General features: G+C 39.4%; 1 protein-coding gene across 3 annotated transcripts in view; it reads left to right on the top strand.

Moving 5' to 3' along the window:
- LOC145684377 (transcriptional coactivator YAP1-like) overlaps positions 1-22,922 on the top strand; it is a 375,649-nt gene that overhangs the window by 254,388 nt on the left and 98,339 nt on the right. For all 3 annotated transcript variants that reach the window (XM_081756622.1, XM_081756623.1, XM_081756624.1), the window contains exon 2: positions 4,460-4,632. In XM_081756622.1, coding sequence (XP_081612748.1) covers positions 4,460-4,632 — 173 coding nt within the window. The remainder of the gene's footprint in view (positions 1-4,459; positions 4,633-22,922) is intronic.

The raw sequence follows: 22,922 nt of genomic DNA, 5'->3' as shown, positions 1-22,922 counted from the left end.
ATTGTTGACTAAGCGCTTTGACTTTCTTCTCTTGGACGCATCATAATATTGTCTGACAATAATGGAGCCCCCGTTATTGGGTGTGACCACGGTACGCCGAAGGTACCCATCCATCAGATATTTAAAGGAGAATGCAGGTGACAAATATCTATCGGACAAAGCAGGTGTTCGCGTTTTTGTGGAAGGACAATTAGCAGATAGGATAATCGACAGATCGCATTCGTGATGTGGCAGCCAGTGTTGCAGACAATTTTGATCAAGACGAAGTAAAGATAGCGTCTCACAGTCTGTTTTTCTGTAGCGGCACCTTCATTGTTGAGTAACCATGTTGCGTCCGGAGTAAGAATGAATGAGCAGATGCTTAGTCAACAATCTCTTACCACCTGGACGACACGATTTAGAGCTAGTAATCTACCTCCACGCTTAATCGCATGCTGGGAGGACGTGCTGCGGCCGCTCGGCCTCTTTGATGGACTGGTTCCGCTAACTGAAGCACTCGGCCCGTATTTCCTCAATCTGGACATTTGTCCTCGTGCACGGAGTTCACCGTCAAGATTTCCCTAACCTTGACGCTTTAGTGTGTAACCCCTATTCTCTAAGGGAGTGGGATACGCCCACTGCGCGGCAGAACGGAAGCCAGTCCTCCCACACTCTGCAGGTATGGTGCCTGAGCGTTTCAAAGCCAAGCTCACCTCCCCCCATGCTTACTGTTACCCAGATTCCTAGGGTATTCTCCTATGAGGCACCGAATCCCACGGTGTGACCAAGCCCAACAGAATCCAACCCAATCCGGAAGCCCCAGGCATGCCCGAGGGGGCTTGTTCAATCCTGACCCTGCCTACATCTAAACTGGCAACCGTCTTCGCGTGTAGGAGTATCACACACACGTCGAAATATTCTCGTATCTCATCCCGGATCGAATGGTACGTGTTAAGTCACCGTCACCATTTGAGTTTGGTGCCGGCCCATATCCTACAGAGTTTCTTCACTTCCGCGGGTTCAGAACCGTTGCCCAGATTCCTGGGATAGGCATCTCCCCACCTCCGTCCAGTCTCCCCGCAGGCAGGAATCCGACACTCCCCTTCCGGTAGGATCGTCCAAGCAATACGCGACTTCCCCTAATTACAGTATAGGTACACCGTACATGACCAGAGCCAATGACTGATGTAGACCGTCTACTCAAGGCAGACATTATCATTTGGGTGCCGTGTCTCCCCTAGTAAGCCCGTCCAAACAATACGGGACTTCCTCTAATTACGGTAGAGGTACGTCGTACAATACCAGACCCAATTGCTGATGTAGACTTGTCTCCCTTGAAAGACGATGGGCATTTGAGAGCGGCGGCTGTGAATACTGCATCTAGTTGGTGACAATCAGTTTGCAGCAACACTACCTCAGCGCTCCTGAGGTACGAGTGTGCGTTAGGATACTAGGTATTCCATCCTGGACCCAAGAGCACGCACGACACGCTCTTTGAGGGAAGTACCTACATCATCCTCCTGGTAGAGCGTTGCATTGGCCGCCCGGACACACTAACTACCTGCTCTTTCATACGTATTGAGGTATCACGTAGCCTTTTCTCCCGGACCTAAGGGCACGGCCTAGTTGCCCATTTTGAAAGATAGCCGAAGTCTCACCTCCGCTGGTAGGTTGTTATTGATATGCACTGACAATTAATTAACGTTGCCAGCTCTTGGCACAGGATATGCGAGAGTCATGCGTGTTCCCACACAGCTCCTGTCACCTATTACCCCCTGAAGGTTACCAGGCCACACCACAAGGTGTGAACTGGCACAACACAGGAGGTACTACCTGGACGGCAATGTGCATGTGCTGATGCCTAGTCCCAGGCATGTCAGATGCACCTGTGGGTATACAGAACACAAAAAGTAATGGTCTGGTGTACGCCGCGAGCTAATAACGGTGTTGGGACTGATGCGCTGACTTATATAGGGATGGAGTAGAAATTTCCCCCATACTTAACTTTTAAAACAATTTTCATGTAAGCTAGATAATGTTAAAAAAAAAAAAAAAAAAAGATTAGTATTTCCTCTTCAGAACCTGAAAGTAGTCATTTTATATTACGAATGAATTTACATACCTATCACGTTTTCACGCCCTTTTCTGAGTTTAAGAATCGACAAAAAATTGTCCCGCGATATACTGCTCGATCATGATCACTATGTGGTACATGTCTGTTGTGTATACTGTAGTAAAACCAGCAAAAATGTGTGGCATAGGAACCGATCTAATAGGTGGATCACGGCGACAGCATCAAGGTGTTCGTCTTACCATCCTGGTGTGTTATCTTCGACGATACCCAGTCTTCCCCAGACCAGCCGTATATTCTTACTTTAAAGTTTGGTATCCAACAATTAGACCACATGAATTGTGCCATAACTCTTGTGGAATTGCATGAATAAGTCCAGAAAAGAGGCCATATTGTGTTAACTCAGTGACTTAAGTACACGTCAGTCAATCAGTGTCCACCATAATTCTGAACAAACTTCCTTAAGGTGAGCTTTAAGCAGGGGCGGATCCAGGACGGACTTCTGGGGGGGAGGTTGTAATACTGCTACTTAAAGCTACTCTTAAGCTCCAATGTCTGGGATGGATTCTATTTATATATAAAACAAGAAAGTTTCCTCATCTGGATGTAGTGATCGCCCCGATCGCCTCCCCCTGGATCCGCCCCTGGCTTTAAGGGAGCGCTAATCAGTAATAGATGTCACCGTCTTTCCCCTATCGTTTAAATGTATTTTGGTAGGGAGCGATAACATTTGTCACAATTCAGTCGAAAGGATGAAATTAATTTCCAGATTTTGCCCCAGAACAAATTGAATCAATAAGCAGAGATTCATCCGTTCAGTTGGTTTTTCTATTTGTTGAGAGAGAGTGTTTCATTATTGAGAACATGGTTCTGGAGAGTAAAATTAAATGTTCTCAACAATGAATAAATAAATAAAAATTACACGAATTATTTCCTGGATATATATTGAGCTTGTCTTTAAATAAAATATAGAGGGTACAGTGGCTGTGGAAGAGCGCCTACCTCTGGTGCGTGGGGTCCTTGGTTGTATCCGTGGCCAAGTAAGTTTGTGGTGGAGCACATTATGCACGTGGGTTTTTTGGGTGGTACTCCCGTTTCCTCCCACTTTCTCATTCCATCATCATTCACATGTTTTCTTCATCGTCTTCCTTAGCCTAAAGAGCGTAATCGTGGCATGTTACACTCAAAGATTTAATTCTCGGGCTTCATAAAACTTCTTTGAATTGTCTTTAACATGTGAAGGTCCATTGGAACTACAGCACAGGTTATCCTCTTTCGAAGCACCCGGCTGTTCAGAGTATTCACAAGATTGAGGCCAGTTGACCGTGCTGCCCTGTCGCGACAAAACGCTGTAACTTTGGCGGAGCAATTTTGAGAAAAAGAGCCGTAAAGTCGCTACAGACCGGCTAATTTCCTACTTACATTGAAATTCTCTTTGGTATATTTTCAAAAGTATTTGACTCAGCTCAATGCTGGGCCTGGTGAACATAAATATCGGTGGCGGCAAATTCAAAAATGTTTATAGCGACAAAACAATGTAACTCAAGTTACAGCGTTTTGTCGCGACACGGCAGCGTGTTGTCCGTTCCTTAAGCTTCATGTTTCTAACCCACCATAGTGACGTACGGTTCCTGTATACACTTGATAATAGCATTGATTGAATACTATCGTCTTCGACAATCCCCTGATTGTTTTTTTTTTTGGTTCGTCTAGCACTATCGGTGCCTATACAGGGTGGTAGGTAACTCCACCGACAAACTTTGGGATGTGATTCCTTATATGAAATGAAAGAAAAAAGTTCTGATAAACATTGGACGAAAAAGTCTCCTTTCAAAGTTATGAACCGCCGAAAATTCACGTTTCGAAACGCTCTGCCTTAGAAACTACAGAACCGATCCCAAGCGGTTTAAGGAATTACACAGGAACTAGTATGAGAACTATCTAAATATCCATGTTTTACCATCCTCCATTATCGGCGAAACGAACTGTAAAAAGGAAATTCAGGTATAGGGATACTCCTTTGAGTACTAATAACGCGTTCGTTTCGCCGATAACGGAGGATGGTAAAACATGGATATTTAGATAGTTCGCATACTAGTTCCTGTGTAATTCCTTAAACGGCTTGTTATAGGTCCTATAGTTTCTAAGGCAGGGCGTTTCGAAGCATAATTTTTCGAATTTTCGGCAGTTCATCTCTCTGAAATGAGATGTTTTTCGACCTATGTTTATAAGAACTGTTTTTCTTTCATTTCATATAAGGAATCACCTCCCAAAGTTTGTCGGTGGAATTACCTACCACCCTGTATACCTGAGTAGTAGTATATTTATAACGTAAGTCTTGAATTGTCACTTGATACAGGTTTATGAGTTGAATCATGTAGTAATCTTGTTCCTTTCTTTCATTTTTAGTCATATAACGAGGACCACAACATGGGAAGACCCCCGAAAAACTTTGGCAGCTCAAGTGCAATCCCAACAACAACAGCAGCAGCAACAGCAACAACAACAACAACAACAGGCTCCGTCGTTAATCACAAATGTTGCCAGTCCTCCGCATCCGTCCACATCGCCACAACCGCAGGGTAAGTACAACAACAACAAATTATATCAACAATATTCATATGATAGTCACCAAGGTTCCCAAATGGCCAGGATTTCAAGGGACAGTCCCTAATTTTTATGATTTTCTCGTGCGTCCCGAAGAGCGTCGATACGGGACGGCAGAAGTCTCCTATTTTGACCAATGACAAATTTATCTCAGACAACGACTTTAAACCCTAATATTTTTAATGAGTCGTCATGAGTGTGGGCAGTAAATGGAAAATGCTACTTCAGAAAAACTCTTGAGTTGCCAAATTTATTTCCTAAGCATTCTATCGTCAGATTCATTTCTGGAAAGAGTATTCTCACCTATGAATTTGGCTTATTTTTCAATACTGGATCATGTTTATCAAACCATTCCCGTAATACTTAATAAAACTCGTCAACCCATTCGTTATTTTGACAACTGTTATTTGGCAACCTTGATGGTCACTCGTATGTACCTGTATACCTGGTGTAATTCAGCATGCATTTCCACCATCCAAACTTTTCACTATGTTAAAAAAGGGTAAAAATATCTATCTGTTCAGCTTTACTTTACTGGTGCACAGTAAGATTTGAGAGTTCTTTCCTCTGGTGCACAGTAATGATTTGAGAGTTCTTTCCTCTGGTGCACAATAATGATTTGAGAGTTCTTTCCTCTGGTGCACAATAATGATTTGAGAGTTCTTTCCTCTGGTGCACAGTAATGATTTGAGAGTTCTTTTCTACGGAAGTACTTCTGTTATGGGGGAAGGTAGGTGAAAAGTAAGTGTCCTACAGCGATTGTCACCGAAGTTCTTTGCTGTATGGGAAGCAATACTAGAACCATAATTTCTAGTTCATTTCTGCCATTTCCGATGCCTAAAATCAGCTATTATTTTCGCCATTTAAAAATTGAGTATGAATATTTAAGCCTATCCTTCCAATTGGGAGTGGGAGATAACTTCAAAAATTGAGTAATTTTAATATTAAGCCTATTTTTTCCATCGGGGATTCGAGGTTGTATCGAGATATTTAAAAAATTGTTTTATATACATTCGCCTTGTAGAAATTCAAGTGTATTATTTATTTGAAGAATTTTCACCAACCCACTTGTTCGTATGAAACTCCTTTTCTTCAACGTTAGATGAGAGACAGTTGCAGGTTGTAAAAACGCAGCTAAGTTGTGAAACATCTTAACTTCGCGTGTAAGTGTGTGACTTCATAAGCTATATGTATGAGTTATGTTTATTGCGTCGTACAAAGCGTGCAATGGTAGCCAATTGTACGAGAAATGATAAACATCTCCTGAAAGCGACAATAACTTTTGTACAAATAATGAGAGAGTGTGACATATAAACATCCGGCTTCCACTGAAAAAGCGAAAAAAACAAAACAGAAAATATAAAGCTGCTCGTATGTGATGTACCAAGTCATAGAATTCTTCCAATGAGAAAAACAAAACCGTAAAAAAATATTTGTCTTAATATTGAAATTGTTACCAATTTTATCTTTATTGTTAAGAACCCCTTGCACTCATCTTCTGAAGGAAGTTAATTGGCTAGAACAGTGTTTCTAAACCTTTCTCAATCTTGGACTCATCTCGAGTGATATTAAATTTCGCGAGACCGAATCGGAAGTATAAAGAAAATTCTTATATTATGTCAGAAATTAATCATCAGAAAAGAGTTTATTATTATTATTATTATTATTATTATTATTATTATTATTATTATTAGGTTGTGCAGAAAAAGTATTAACCTAAGTCGTATTTCTGAAAATGCATTCCCAACTTAAGCCGTACCAAGACTCATTAGCCACAACGTTGAGCTCTCCGCTGAAATTGGGGCCGCGGTGGCCCAGTGGTAGAGCGTTCACCTTTGGTGATTGGGGTCCCGGGTTCGATCCCAGCCCCCACCAAGTGAACTTTGTGGTGGACAAACACCGTGTGCATGGGTTTCCTCGGGGTTCTCCAGTTTCCTCCCACTTTCTTCATTCCACCATTTCATTCATTCCTCATCATCACCGTCTTCTTTAGCCTAACCGGCATAAGCATGGGACATAGAAGATTTCATTTCATTTCATTTCCTTCCGCTGAAATTGACATGGAATGAAATTATTCACCGTTTTACATCCAACGATTATGGTCTGCAAGCTAAAGGAGACTGATAGCTAACAAAACTGAATGATTATTTCAGAAGGATGGATTGGCAGTCTCTACAGTACAAGATTATAGTCTTAATTTAACTCAGTTTTAACCTGGGTTGACTGAACCTTGGTTTAAGCCAGTTTTTTTTTTTAATGGTTTAAACCAAAAAACGAAAAATTTTCGTAAAAGTGTAACTGTTCGTAAAATCTTGATGAACACACATTTATGGCATATCACGTTTCACTCCCGTATATTATTCGTATTATATTCAGACCTAAATTTCCTATTCACTACTCAGAGAGATTATGCTACAAAAGCAACTTTTGTTCTTTTTATAAGATTATGAATGTTTCTTTTGTGATTGTTTTAAAAAATAGTTTGTTGTTATTTAATTGCAATCAAAAAATCTAAATATTGTTTCGTTTTAATAATGTTTACTATTGATAAATACATTGAAATGCTGTACTTTTTTGGGAGGTGGATCGTACAAACCCCACAAGAGGCATTTATTGAAATCAGAACTATCTTTGGTATATATTTATGTATAAATGGATCAGAGCCAAAGTGGACTCAAATAATTCGTATCTTTATTCACTTTTCTTACTGATATGCAAATTAAGTCGTTGTATTTCGTTAACTTGGACTAATGTAAGTCGTAGTGAACTAACTTGGACTAAATTAGTTCTTCTGTACTCTGCAGTACTCTGAAACTGTCCATATGTAATTCTGTATAATGGTCTCACTTGTGCAACTGTTTATCTTTTTGTCCTGAAATGACTCTTGACAATTAGCTGTATTAACAAGTGTGTAAACATCAGTACAACGTATTTTTATCAAGAATCCTTCATGAGTGAGTCGGCAGACTCATCGCATTTGTGGCCAATTAGTCCCGGTTTCGAGTCCAAATGGAGAACGATTTATTTCGGGTGTAAGCCAAGAAGCGGTTTGGATTCCGCTTTAAGCTTATGTGACTCCCTTCTAGCATAACCTGGTTGTTGCATAATAACACCAAGGCGAAAGAAACTTATTTTTATCCATATGTAATATAAATACATAGAGCAAATTATTTAAAAAAAACTAGTTTAAACAAAAAAGGGTGTTTAAACAAAAAATGTTTATTTTTGTTGTTTTTTCAGTAAAAAACATGGTTTTTGCCAACCCTGGTTTTAACACAGACCAGTGTTCCTAACATGACTACCACTTTAGCGTGTTATTTCAACTTCAAGGATCCGGTGTTTCGTTTAACACAGGCCAGTACTGCTGTTGCGGTTAACACAGGCCTAGTAATACCGATTTCACACAGATGAGCGGTATTACAGAACCAGGTTAAATGAACGAAGGGACTCGGAAACAGTAACAGCGAACATAGGATCAGCACGACAGTGATCTATACATACACACCTTGTTAGTAATACTCCAGTTAGTATGACAAAGAGGAGCCATTAATAACTATATTACACGGTATTAGTAAATATATATATTTCATTTGCTAATAATGTTTCTTCAAAGGTATCACAACTGCTTCAAAAACCTGGACATCAGATAGGCACAGTGATACTATAATTTCAGTCTTCTATTCATATCAGAAATATAGTAATTGACAGAGTTTGTATTGGTTTAAGTTTTTGCTATGAGGAAAATAACGCAGTATGTGTGACATTTATACCAAGTAAGAAGTAAAGTATTATATTTCATATAATCGTTGACGAAAATAGTTTTGAAGCGTATGAATTTTCGGGCATTCATGTGAGTAAAAGTGCTGCCATTTGTTGTTCCTGTGTGCATTATGTTTCTTTTCACTGCGGACTATATTTCGTTTCTCGTAACGTAAATAATTTATGTTTTTATTACCCCTAATGAAAGTAATGGCCGTTTAATGAGGAATATATATTTGTGAAAATAGTGTTCTGTAACTGTATATAAAACAGTGCCCTATGATGTGTATATAAAACAGTTCCCACACCATTCAGGTGCTTATTTCAATATGATTGTAGTACTTCACTGCAGAGCACGAGGAAATTAAAATAACAATATGGACTTGTATCAAAGTTTAACACAATTCGGTAACACAGAACCATTGTGTTGAATTGACAGAGCCTTTTCTTTTTTAACTGTATGGTAAAAAACAAGAGAACACTAAGAAAAATCACGAACGCTGTAAACTCTCATGCGCTAGGATCAAACTAGGTACCACTCTCATCAATGGTGAGCGCTCTACATTCATTGTTAATCTGGTGAGTTGGCATTTTTATTCTGGCGGAATAGGTTACATTATTTCTGTATATATGAAAAATACGTTGCAAAGTAGCAGATCTTGTGTCTTGAATGTTTTATTTCATACAGACTCCTACAAGTGACACACGCAGTCGTAACAGAGGCATATTTAAACCTAACAGTAATACACACGCTACTTTCAATTAGTAAACAGAGAAGATGGGAGAAACGGGAACATGTGAAAGATGTAATTACACCAACCCAAAGTTACTTCGTCTGATATCGAACTAAGGACTATTTGCACCAAAAAGGAACGCTCTATCACAACAGACTTGGAAGCAATGGTGCTCGAGACGAGAATATTTTTAAATTCGAGACGGGACGAAAAAATTTCTCAAGTTTCGTGGGAAGATTTCTAACACTGCTTTAGTGTTGCATGATCCATAGTATCATCATAGGCTTATGCTATCATTGGCAGGTTACTTGCCCCAACTGGAAAGATTCCATGCTCCATGGTCTTCCTCCAACCTCTTCTTCACGTACGATTTCTCTATTTTGTTATCGTCTATTATTTGTAGTCTCTTTCGCCACCTCGCTCCCTTTCCTGTCGCCATACCCTCTAAAACAGCATTCATTATACAGTTCCTTCCAAGGATGTTATAAAATAGAGGATCTCCTCATGTGTATCTTCATCCTATTAAATCGATGAAGCCCCCCCCCCCAAAAAAAAGCATCAGCACGTCTCATTGGCTACTCTCGTTTCTGCAATCGTCTGATTGGCTACTTTCGTTTCCGCCATGATTGTTGGCTCAAAACATTGTGATCCTATAGGGCGGAGTGGGCAGAATAGGGGTGGCGAAACTGTGACGTATGGCCTCAAGATTTTGTTGTAAGGTCAGATCCTCTATTTTATAAGATCATTGGTTCCTTCTTAGCCAATGTCCCAACCAGTTTCTCTTCCTCTTCGTAATAATATCTAAAATTGTTCTTTTCTTCCCCACCATTTCTAAGACCCCCTTATTCGTTTTCCGCTCTATCCAACTAATTCTTTCCATTCTTCTCCACACCCACATTTCGAAGGCTTCCAATCGTTTTTCATCATTTATACGTAGTGTCCATGTTGTTTGCACAATACTCCACACGAAGCATTTTATGCATCTTTTCCTGAACTCCATCCAATAAAAGCTTTAAATTGGTATAGTGATTGTATGAGCACAGCAAAACCATTTATCAACGTTTAAAAATATCAAAGTCGTTACGTGGTTTAAGTGTTGTTATATCACACCCTTCGTGGACTCTCGTGACATAGAATGATCCTGATAACGTTTACATGAAATTAAGGAGTAATCAAAGCATAAATTTTGTACATAATTTTAGAAAATTAGATGAGAAAAGCTTTTGCAGAATGGGAAGAAACTAAGAAAGAATTCTTCGAGAATCGGAAATTTTACAAAAAAATTGGAGACGAAACAAGAAAACTTTATTCCTCGTCTAATCTTGTCTCGTGGGAATAATAAATTGGGAGAAAACCGTTAACAATTGGTGAATAAGTCTTTGTGCATACACCACAAATCAATGGCATCGATTTTTATATAGGTGCTTTCGTGACTTAAGGCGTAGTAGTGTAGCGTCCAATGAGACACGAATATAAAACGACACCGATTCCTTTTTCTGTATCAAATCGACATATGAAGCATTGAAACGAATATGTAATACACACGGAATATGGAATGGGACGAACCTTTGGTGTTACTTGTTCAATGTTTGGCATGCATGAATAGCTTACAGTGAAATTATTATCGCAAATGGTGGCTGTGTGGAGCCATTTATTACAGGAATGATTTAGTTGAGTTGAGTTGATTTTGAGTTTAACGTTCCTTTCAGCATCGAGGCTATATGAGACGGGATCTACTGATTAACGTGGAATCCGAACCACACGACAGGAACGATTTAGTATGAGTTTTAGATCAACGCGGTTTTTATTACAGTATTAGAATCGTGCGCAAAATCTTTTACAGGCGCTTTTTTTTTTTAAAAAAAAAAAACCTTAAAAAAGAAACAAAGAGGAAAATAAAGCATCCTTTACGTTTAATAGAGGAGCAGTGCACTTCGAAACTATGAACCAATATCGTGCACTATATTCGGGACAAAGGGATCGAGAAGGAGGGAAGAGGATAGGGTGGAACCAGTGGCGTATTTACGATTTTGTTTCGGGAAGGGCTTTGCTAACTTTCGGGGGGGGGGCTTTGCCTGAAAATGTGAAAATTCTGCAAGATATTTCATACACTTTACTATAGTAAGTAAGATTTCGGGGGGGGGCTTAAGCCCGGAAGCCACCCCTCTAAAATACGCCACTGGGTGGAACTGTTGGGGGCGCCGACGACAAAACTGCTTAGAAATACTGAGTTCCTAAATACATTCCTGCTCACATGATAAACAATTTTCTCTCATTAGTACTGGGACTTCATTGACAAACCTTGTATGCATGAAATATTATACAAGATTACCATAAATGATCCATTCGTTTTGATAACAATATATTTTCAAAAATGTTACACGTACACATGAAATATACATGAAAAGAATCACAAACTCACCAACTTCGTACTGTGTGTCAGCACGAGTCCATTGTCTTTCTGATCGGGTGTGGCAGTACGAAGTTAGTACCTGTCGAAAATTTAGGGAAAGGAAGAAAAACGTTTTCGTGTGCATGGATTTGCGAGATGTTCGTCTGTTATAGCTGTGCAACGCGCTTCCAGAAGAGAGTATGGAAAAGAACCGTCAAGTAAACAAAGCATTTTGCGGTGGTATCGAGAATTTAAGGACACTGGTTGCTTGTGGAATGAAAAAAAAAAGCACCTGGTCTCCTAGATCTCCTGATTTAACGCCCTGCGACTTCTTGCTGTGGGGGAACGCTAAGAATCTTGTTTACGTACCCTAAATACAACAGTCCTTAGTCGAACTCAAAGAAAGCATCAGTGCTACAGTGCAGACAATTGACAGGACTCAGGGGCGGATCCGGGGGGGGGGGCGATCGGGGCGATTGCCCCCCCCCAGAAGAAGAAACTTTATTGTTTTTTATATATAAATAAAATCCATCCCAAAGTTTGGAGCCCTTAAAAGTAGCATTATGACAACCCCCCTCCCAGAAGTCGGTCCTGGATCCGCCCCTGACAGGACTATGCTAGAAAATGCAGGAATGAGCTCGAGTATCATCTGGACGTGGTCGTGTCATCAAAGGGGCACATATTGAACATTTATAGAGAGTGTATAAACTTGATGAGTTTATGGTTCTTTTCATATATCTTTCATGTACTTCTAATATTTTTTTTGAAAATATAGTCTTTTCAAAATGTATGAATCATTTATGCTAGCCCTGTATTATATTCTGCATTTATTTGTATATACAAGAAAAAAAAAACAACTACCGTTCTGTGAATCACTCCTATCTTTTCTTTCTTTCTTTTTTTTAAAGAATTAATTGTTGCTAAATAGGTAATCTTATCAGAGATTCACAAGGATGGCACCGTTTAAAAGAGCATAATTATATGCTTTGCACTGTTGTCACAAGTGAAAAACCTTGAATCCCACAGTTTATGTATTAGCATCTGCAAGGTAAGAGTCCACGGTGTCCGGCTGCGGTGAGTAACCTTCGCTTATTACGCTCACGTTTCTAGGGCAACTGGTTTGCCTTGGCCAGGTCAGGCAATCAACTTTAAACTTGTATCAAGTATTGACTTCTTCACATGATAAAGACAGGAAAATAAAAAAAAAGCGCTCGACAAATTATATATACATATATATAATATATAGTTTTACCTCTTTGCTTACCGGTGATACACGCGCGGGCAAAAGAAGACATCAACTCTCTGTAAGCAATAAATCACGTCGCTTTGTCAGAAACCAACAATTGTCATGTTCTACAGCCATAGTTTTCTTTATCTTCCAAGATGTCCCAGCAGTAGTAATTATTGTTTTTCCGCTGTTTTTCTTTCTTTTTTTTTTCTAATCAACTGTCGCCTTTTTCTTCACCTTATTTGCCAAGATCAGTATCAAGTAGATAAGTAGAAATCTATCGCACAATTTACGCAATGTAAAGTTCCCCTCAGTGCCATCCCGTCAGAAGAGGGGAGGGCGAGCGGGACAATGGCCCCGAGCGCCGAAGTAAGGGAGCGCTAAAAGGAAAAATAATACATATAATGGAAGGGAAAAAAGTAATAAAAGATGCTCGAAATCAAGAAAAAAAGCAGGCTTATTTGAAAATTTTCTACCGCTTCGGAATCATAGTGGCATTTCGTAGTTGATCTGTCTGTCAGCCTGACTGATATGTACGGGGCGCCGTTGTATACTCTCTCCCCGGGCGCTGATTTTCCACGGCACGGCACTGATTCCTCTATAGTTAGTATAATAATAATAATAAACTGTAGATAGGCTATAGTCCTCGAAATGTCACAGCCAGGCTTATTTTCCTTCGATATGCACTAGTACCGACAGGCGGTTAAGAGCACAGGTTGCGCCCACGTTTTGGAGAAGAACAACTTTTGATTGGAGCTAACTGTGAAGAAGAACTTGCTATAGATAACATTTAAACTGAATAAGAACCAGTCGACTAAGTAAATTACTTTGGCTTTGTCAGAACGAACTTCGGTCTGCTCTGCTACTTTTTTTTTTTTTGTGGGGAGGGGCAATATGGATTTTATAGAATTGCGCCCAGGTACCTGGGTAGGGGGGCGGACCTGTTAAATTTCATGTGGACACCTTATTTTTTTAAACTGCACTGAATGGTTTGATTTGGTTTAGTTTGATACAATATATTTAATGATTTACCGTAACTTATATAGTACGAAAACGAAGGAACTAATTCACAAGCAAATAAGTACACAGAGCGAATAGGGACGAGGAGCGAATAGGAAATGTATCCACTTTCCCGAATTCGAAGACATTCAAAATCCTAGGTTCTCCTTTGTAAGTACGTACAATCAAGAACGGTAAAACACTGACTCTGCCGGTTAAAATATCGAGCACTTGGTAATTTTAGACATAACAGGAAATGATTGAGTGGAACATGTTCCGTCGGTCCCGCCTCTAATGACGCCCATGGTTGTTTTTGTTCGACTTCTCTTAACAGTGACACCACACCATCACCTAACATTGATGTACCTACACTAGTTAAGTTTACTTTATTAAATAGAAAAGGATCGTTTCATAAAGCGTGTGTAGAATAACAGAAGAGTTCACAGTTAACGTGGGACTTCATCAGGGATCTACTTGTAGCCCCTAGCTTTTCGCAATTGTGATAGACAAATTTACAAAGGATATTCAAGAGTTAGCACTTCGGAATATATTATTTGCGGACATCATGCTGTTTAGTGAGCGAGACCAAGGCAGCACCGCAAGAGAAATTAGATGTCTGTAGAGGAGCATTAGAGAGCAAAGGATTTAGAATTAGTTGAACTAAGACAGAATATATATTCATTGTCCTTTAAGAAAAAATGTAATCGAGAATACAAGAATACGTCTGGACGAAGAAGAGGTGATAATGACAATAAAATTCAAATACTTGAGATCAATACTGCTGGAAGATGCAGAAATAGAAGTAGTAGCAGTTGGATAAAATGGAATGGAGCGGCAGGAGTGTTATGTGAGCAGAGGACGAAAAAGAGAGAGCAGGGTGTCTACTGATAGTGGAAATACTGGAATTTTGATCCACATACTGGAAAAATCATGGAACTGGTAATTTGTCAACAATACTGTTTTGTAATTGTTTTAATAGTGTTAGAAACAATTTTGTATACATTGAGGTTGTAAATTTTTCCATTACAAGAGTTGTATAGGGGGAAGCAAGATGGCGACGGACATCTTTACACCTGGAGTGTCATGCTCCTACAATTATGCAATTGTGAATTTGTTCATAATTTTAAATTTGGACAAAATTTAATTTCTTTACAATTTTTATATATTATTACATCTTTTTTATATGTCCTGAGCCTCTAACCCCCAAGTAATTTTACAAATAGTGTAAAAACAAATTTACTTAGAACAGGCGAATTCGTCCATGTTGGAACGCGCCATTTTATACAAACCTACGTTTCCAAAAACAATTAAAACAAATTTAGTGAAGCAGTCCACTGGGCTATAAGGCTGGGACTTTCTTTATAAATCTTTCGAAAGGGAGATAACTAGAACTAGAGTTGTATACATACTGTACTTAGTCATTTAAAACAGTGGGTGGAGTGGAGAGCTTTGAGGGGAGTTCGGAGGCCCTTAAAAAATGTAAAAAAAATCATTGTATTAAAAAAAATCAAGGCTAACTGAATTTATTAAAAATAAAATATTCTTTTAATGGTGAAACAATTACAAGCCTAAAATCATCAAGAGTGTGATTATTCGTAAAGAACTTTTTTAAAAAACATATTAGGTACTGGAATTTTGCTGATAGTTATACTGAATGTACTGGAAATATACTGGAATTTTGAAAATGAAACTCAGTAGACACTCTGGAGAGGAACAGGAGTTGCATGTTGCGGAGACGGAAGATGCTGCGGTGAATGTGTGGAGTGACGCAGAAGGACAAAGTTAGGAAAGAAGTGATCCGGACAGCAGTAAAGGTGAGACCACTAGTAGAAAAACTACAAGAAAGTAGACTGAAATGATTTGGGCATGTAAGAAGATTTTTGAAATGCATAGCTCACAGAGTAGATGGTATAGAAGTGAGTGAGAAATGAGCCTGAGACTGGCCAAAGAAGAAACGGAGACATTGTGTAGAGAAGGATATGGTGCAGTGTGGTCACAGCGGATATTAAACAAGATAGGAGCATATAAAGCACAGGAATCTAAAAAGCCGACGCTGCGTAACTTAAAAAAAAAAGCCTTAGAAGAAAAACATGTGAAGAATTTAATGAGTTTTATGCGAGGCCTATGGATTAAATTTGTTTATTCGTATTATTTTTTTTTATTTTATTGCTTCTGTGGTCTTACGCAAATACCAACGCATTCGTTTGAAGTTCCAGTTCACTGATTGAACACGAATATTGGTTCGCAGAGTTTTCTTAAATATCTTCTGCAGTTCAACCAAAATAATACGGAGGAAGAAGGAAGGAGAAAAAAGAAAAACAATTTTCCGCTGAATTAAACGAATACGTAAGCATTATATTATTAAATTTTGTTCGTTGACCCAGGATGGACAAATTATCAAAGTTTGTTTATTGAATATCGACTGTGCGTGTCAATAGATTAGAGTGATGAGTTGTTCAGCCAAATAATGAGGAATCAGAGTACACTATAATAAAGAAACAAATTAATATAGTTTCACATTGTCATAAAGGTAGAGATTGAATTTAGTTTTGCTTGTTATCCTAGAGGGAAATATATTTTTGGTTGTTACCGTAGAGATAAAAGTCGAGATCGAACCTATTTTTGCTTGTTATCGTAGAGGGAAATATATTTTTGCTTGTTACCGTAGAGATAAAGGTCGGATAGAACTTATATTTGCTTATTACCGTAGAGGGATAAAAGTCGAGATGGAACTTATTTTTGCTTGTTACCGTAGAGGGGAAAAAAGGTCGAGATGGAACTTATTTTTGCTTGTTACCGTAGAGGGATAAAAGTCAAGATGGAACTTATTTTTGCTTGTTACCGTAGAGGGGAAAAAGATCGAGATGGAACTTATTTTTGCTTATTACCGTAGAGGGATAAAAGTCGAGATGGAACTTATTTTTGCTTGTTACCGCAGAGGGGAAAACGGTCGAGATGGAACTTATTTTTGCTTATTACCGTAGAGGGAAAAAAGGTCGAGATGGAACTTATTTTTGCTTGTTACCGTAGAGGGATAAAAGTCGAGATGGAACTTATTCTTGCTTGTTACCATAGAGGGATAAAGGTCGAGATGGAACTTATTTTTGCTTTTTACCGTAGAGATGAAAAAAGGTCGAGATGGAACTTATTTTTGCTTGTTACCGTAGAGGGATAAAAGTCGAGATGGAACTTATTTTTGCTTACTACCGTAGAGGGATAAAAGTCGAGATGGAACTTATTTTTGCTTGTTACCGCAGAGGGGAAAAAAGGTCGAGATGGAACTTATTTTTGCTTGTTACCGTAGAGGGAAAAAAGGTCGAGATGGAACTTATTTTTGCTTGTTACCGTAGAGATGAAAAAAGGTCGAGATGAAACTTATTTTTGCTTGTTACCGTAGAGGGATAAAAGTCGAGATGGAACTTATTTTTGCTTGTTACCGTAGAGGGAAAAAAGGTCGAGATGGAACTTATTTTTGCTTTTTACCGTAGAGGGATAAAGGTCGAGATGGAACTTATTTTTGCTTTCCGTAGAGGGATAAAGTTTGAGATGGAGCTTATTTTTGCTTGTTACCGTAGAGGGATAAAGGTTGAGATGGAACTTATTTTTGCTTTCCGTAGAGGGATAAAGGTCGAGATGGAGCTTATTTTTTAGTCGCTGAATCCGTATCAAAGAGCTGCTTATCGCTATATATATTATAGTTTTTGTTCTAAGAAGATGCATCACCGGAAGTGATACAGACCTACATCTTTATTTTATGTTCATATATTTTTAAACCCATGTTCTTGCAGGCATTTAATAAAACCTATGCATGTCTTTCTATTGTCTCATATCATTTCCTGTTAGATTGATGTCATCAGCTTAAAGATACAAACAGTAAGAGAACAAAATTTGTGGAAGATGGAACGAAAAACAAGAAACTTCCTTGTAAAATTTCAAATTTATTACATGAACTCTTATCCACATTAACTCCTTATTTTAGTGACAATGAGAGCCTGTTTGCTGCAAAAGAACAATTCTGAGTGTTCCAAAATGAATATCGGGGTTTTAAGGCTTCATATTGAAACACACAGTATTATTGAGGAATACCGTAAAATAACCAAGAAAGTTCTGTCGCTTTTTGTGGAGGTCTTGATGTCCAATTGGCCCTCATCACACCATGAGTTGAGGGCGAATGGAGTTAAGGCGAAGATAAATTGTTGGTATGGATATGTGCAACATACTACGTGGTTGTGGCAGTTCAGTTACACCGCCAAACATAAGAGGAACTAGAACTACAATTCAATGTGAGTGGAGAAACCATTCGGCTTCATCTCTATCAACTTGGGAAGCACTACAAGTTGGATCGATGGGTCGGACATGATTTAACTCCGGGCCAGAAGACAACGCGAGCAGACACCTATGTTTTTTTACTGTCTAATCTGCGGAAGGAGCAATTTCTGGAGAGGGTGTTGACATATGATTAGTGGCTCCTGTACGAAGCTGCACGTCAGCATTTCTTAACATCCCATGAACCGGTTCCAAAACAGCCGAAACCAGCACTGCATCAAAAGAAGGCCCTCCTGTGTGCTTGGTAAACTGCTCGTGGCATCGTGCATCGGGAACGCTACCAGCTGGTCAGAGCATCAGTACAACTGTGTGCTGTCAGCAGTTGAGCCGTGTTCAAGAAAAAAAGCTCAAAACTTTGGAGCCAGCACTTCTGAATCGCAAAGGGGTCTCCTGTTACAGGACAGCTCTAAGCCGCACGTGGCTAGGATGACCCGGGACATCATTCTATGCCTTGGATAGGAAACACTATTGCATCCGCCATACTCCCCAGACATTGTTTTGTCCAATTATCTATCACCTGTTCCATTCCTTGGACAATCACCTTAGAGGACACCAGTTCAAATTCGTAGTAGAGGTGCAAAATGCACTTGATACTTTCTTCGCCTTCCGGCTCACCAAGTTCTACCGCGATGGAATCCATGGTTTTCCAGAACGCTGGCCGAATATTGTCGATGCTGATGGGGACCATGTTTGATCTTCCAGGTACGTCTTAGGTATCATATCGATGTTCGAAGATTGTGGGTGAAAAAGCGACAAAACTTTTTTGATTACCTTTGTATAACTAATCATCAAATGAAAGGGCAACTCAAACAGTTTTTGCTACAAGAGTTCAATGTGAGCACTATTCGTTACATGGCACACATCGAGTCGATAAACGAGTTCTTCCCAAACCTTGATCAGTGTGTTTGGAGTCACTGTTGCAACAACTGCTTCAATCCTTTTTCTTAAATTCTTCAATCTCGTTAAAATTCTCCACACATACGTCACTGGAATTGCTAATTCACGACTAGCCTTCTGAACTGATTTCTTGGGGCTTCGCGTGATGAAAGACACTATTTCAACACGTTCTTCAGTCACTCTTGGTCGTCCCATACTCTTTCCTTCGCGGTTAGCGTACGCGCTTTTGGCGTGGGAGACCCGGGTTCGATTTTCGGAGGGAGCTCACGTGATTCGGAATCCACGTTAATCAGTGAGTCCCGTCTGATATAGCCTCGCTGCTGAAAGAGACGTTAAACTCAAAATCCACTCCACGTCAGTCTTTCCTTCGCACAGGCAGCCGATGTTTTCAAACTGATGATACCATCTACTGATGTTAGTATCACTTGGTGGATTGCAAATGAATTTAATACGGAAAGCATGTTGCACTGTAACTACAGATTCAATCTTTACAAAATGTACAGTATGCGGCAAAACAAATAGTACTGAAATTCGCGTACGGATGGCGCAGAGGTGCAATGTGGTATGAGCTGTGATCGCCATTTGTGTATTTAGTTGTGTGTGGACTAGCTTAGTATGCAGTTGGGACAAAGATAATGTTACCCACAACAGGGGAGAAGGTGTTTATTGTGGAACATTATTTCCGCTCATACGGTGTGGGGCAGCATCTCACTGCAGGAAATGAGTGCGCACATCTACTGAATTGCTCTGGACCTATGGCATATGAAGATGAAGATTCGATCAGCAATATATGGTTCAGTGATGAGAACCATGTGGACATTGATCGCTAATCAATCGACAGTTGATTATTAACCCATTCTTGCATGATTTGATCGGTTTTTCTCGCACCAAATATATGTCTTTACTACAAGAATGGATGCAGCAAGATGGAGCTACTGCCCAAATTGCAAATGAGTCACTTGTTCTTCTCCCACGAGATTAAACATGAGTTGATTTTCCGTGGAATGTATCTTCCATATCCTTCCCACGCCTCCAGATGCCTACATATGGGGTAACTGAAGGAAGCAATTTTCCGAAGAGAGAACTCCTTACTACATACCGGATTTAAGAGACAAGATTCGGTCATTTGTTTTGTCGTTTCAGCAACCCCTGTTCACTAATATGTTCATCGATCCACAGGACCGCGATGAATAATGTGTGCGACATGATCGTCAATATTTTGAACATATGATGTACAGACGCGATTCCTTTTAAATTTACAATATGTGTTGAATACCATTCAGTTCGCACCAATTTGACAACATTTCCTATGTTACATTATGTTACACCACAACTAAATAAATAACTGCCAAGGATGTGATTTCAGTACTGTTTGTTTTGCCGCATACTGTAATACACAAAAAGCTTTGTTCTCACTAGTCGCCATCTTTGCTACTAGCGCTTTCTAACGGCAGACACAGGAAAGAGTGGATGCGCATGCGCAAAACTGTTGAATTGCTTTTTCATTTGATGTATTATGTATAATTGTAATAAACACTACAAAGCCTTAAAACCTTGAGGTTCATTTTGAAACACCCTGCATTATGCATTATCAAGGTGGAAAATTGATAAAAAAAATAAATAAATAAATAAATTTGAGTTAAAAGAGGTATCATCCCGACACATCGCTGTGCAGCAGTAGTATTTAAAACCTTGATTTCGTTCATTGGCATACTTTATTGTATTATGAAAAATACGTTAGCGTGTTTGGAATAACGTGTACGATGTTGTGGCTGAGGTGAGGTATTGTTGTCGACCTATTACGTTAGCAGTATGAGTGAGTCATGACGTGCGAAGTTGACTCACCAGAGGGCTCTGAGATCGAGTTATGCGTCAGTATTCTGATAAGAGCGCAGTGAATTTTGTTCAGATGTGAAATAAGCCTGTGTGAATATTTGCTACATTATTTTCGAAGTGTATTAGCTGAAGAAATGTCAGGAAATCGTAAGGCGTTTACATACTATACAGGTAAACTTGATTAGAAAAGGAAGAAAAATGTAAGGAGCAAATATCAGGTTTGGAGGCGCGTAGACTAAGTGTTAACGTACCGTTACCATCTTATTTTTAAACTTGGTTTGTACTAAAAGTAATTTTATTTTCTGTGGTGCTGACGTAACTAAAGGGGGAGGCAAACGGGACTTGTGCCCCGGGCGCTGGCTTGGGGGCCCAAAACTGGACAAATATTTTTCAGTATAAGGCAAAGAAAGAAGTTATAGCAAACTAAAGATCATACGGTTTAAAAAAAAAATCAGGACAGCAACGACTCACTAACCTTAGGATCATATCCATAGATCATAAGTTACCTTAGAGCTCCTTCGTGGCTAAGCGGTTAGCGTACGCGCCTTTGGCGTGGGAGACCCGGGTTCGATTCCCGGCGGGAGCTCATGTGGTTCGGATTCCACGTTAATCAGTAGGTCCACGTCTCATATAGCCTCGCTGTTGAACGGGACGCTAAACTAAAATCAACTCAACTCATAAGTTACCTTAAAAGCTATCTTTTGAGGACATTGTAAAAAGCTTTGCAGCCAAAAGAGGTCGCAAAGTTAAATTTGAGTTCCAGCTTTTTGTTTTCATTTAACTTACATCGATTTAAGAGATTTATAAAATGTCCGAGTATAAAACAGCTTGAATGTCATAATTAAGTATTCTATTCTAAAGCAACAGACTGTTGATTCATTCTACACATATGCACATGCCGATATAATTTCAAAAAACATTGTGATGTGCAGTTATTACGATAAGACTATAAGAATATGACAAGCTACTCTAAGATGATTTGGCAATCAAATATTAACTTAAGTAGTTTAGTGTTTTATCTTATACTAAAAAATAAATTATATACTGCAATTTTGAAATGAAGCTTTACCACTTGAAGAGAAAATGTATATCATATGTAGTTGGGGTTCATATTTTTTTCACGCTCGACTCTAGGCATAGGAACTAAATACACGTTTCTGATTGGTTTCAGTTTGCGATGTCTAAACCTAGTGCATGTATTATGTTAATAGAAGAAAATTGTCACTTCGTGTGTTGTTAAAAATAAAAAAAATAATTATGTTTGAGTTATATTTTGTAAGAACATGAGGAATTTTTTTTCAAGCGCTACCCTTAAAAAAAAAAAAATACATTTTGGTTACACGTAAGCGGATGAGGTTCAAAGTTAGACCACTCGTGTGTGACGTAATGTCACGTGGTATTATCATGGGGTAAAGGTGGAACTAAACGAGTCCTGCTGGGCTTCTAACCCCCTTCGCTTACTGACGCTCACTGAACTATGCTTCGTAACGTAGGCTAAATAAATAACTTTTTATGCATTACATATTACGTACAAGGATAAATGAGTATTATCTTCATCTTATTTTAATGATAAAGGTGTTATAAAATTTTCCTTGTGCCGGGTTTGAACCCACGCCAAAAGCGATATTGATCACTAGCCCGTTGCGCTACCATGCTCAGCCACGAGGACCGACAGCAACAATCATTTGATTTCTGCTATATGTATGCTATGTGGCGAGAAACGGATAACTTCAACCAATCAGAACCGCGTATTTAGGTTAGGGATGGCCACAAAGTTCCGGTTCCGGCAGAACCGGTTCTCGAAGATCCGGTTTTCAGAACTGGTTCCAGACCTGGATCTGAAAACCCAGTTCCAGAACCGGATCTTAAGAACCGGTTCCAGACCTTGATCCGAAAGCCCCCAAAGACTCGTAAAGGAGGCACAGAGTTCGCCTTCAAAACACTGCAAAGAGGACTATGCGCTTGTGCCCTCCCCGCCCAGACCCGCTTGTGCCCCCACAAAAAATGTTGTTCCATCAGTGGGTGTTTAGCCAAATGAGTTGGCCAGTTTGCCTGTTTAGCCAATGAGTTTGCCAGTTTCCCAGCTTATTTAGC

This window comes from Thermobia domestica, chromosome 4 (genome assembly GCF_964235325.1).
Source record: "Thermobia domestica chromosome 4, izTheDome1.hap1.1, whole genome shotgun sequence".
Classification (NCBI taxonomy): Eukaryota; Metazoa; Arthropoda; class Insecta; order Zygentoma; family Lepismatidae; genus Thermobia; species Thermobia domestica.
The sequence above is the reverse complement of the archived record's forward strand: the minus strand, read 5'-3'. Positions and strand labels throughout refer to the sequence as shown.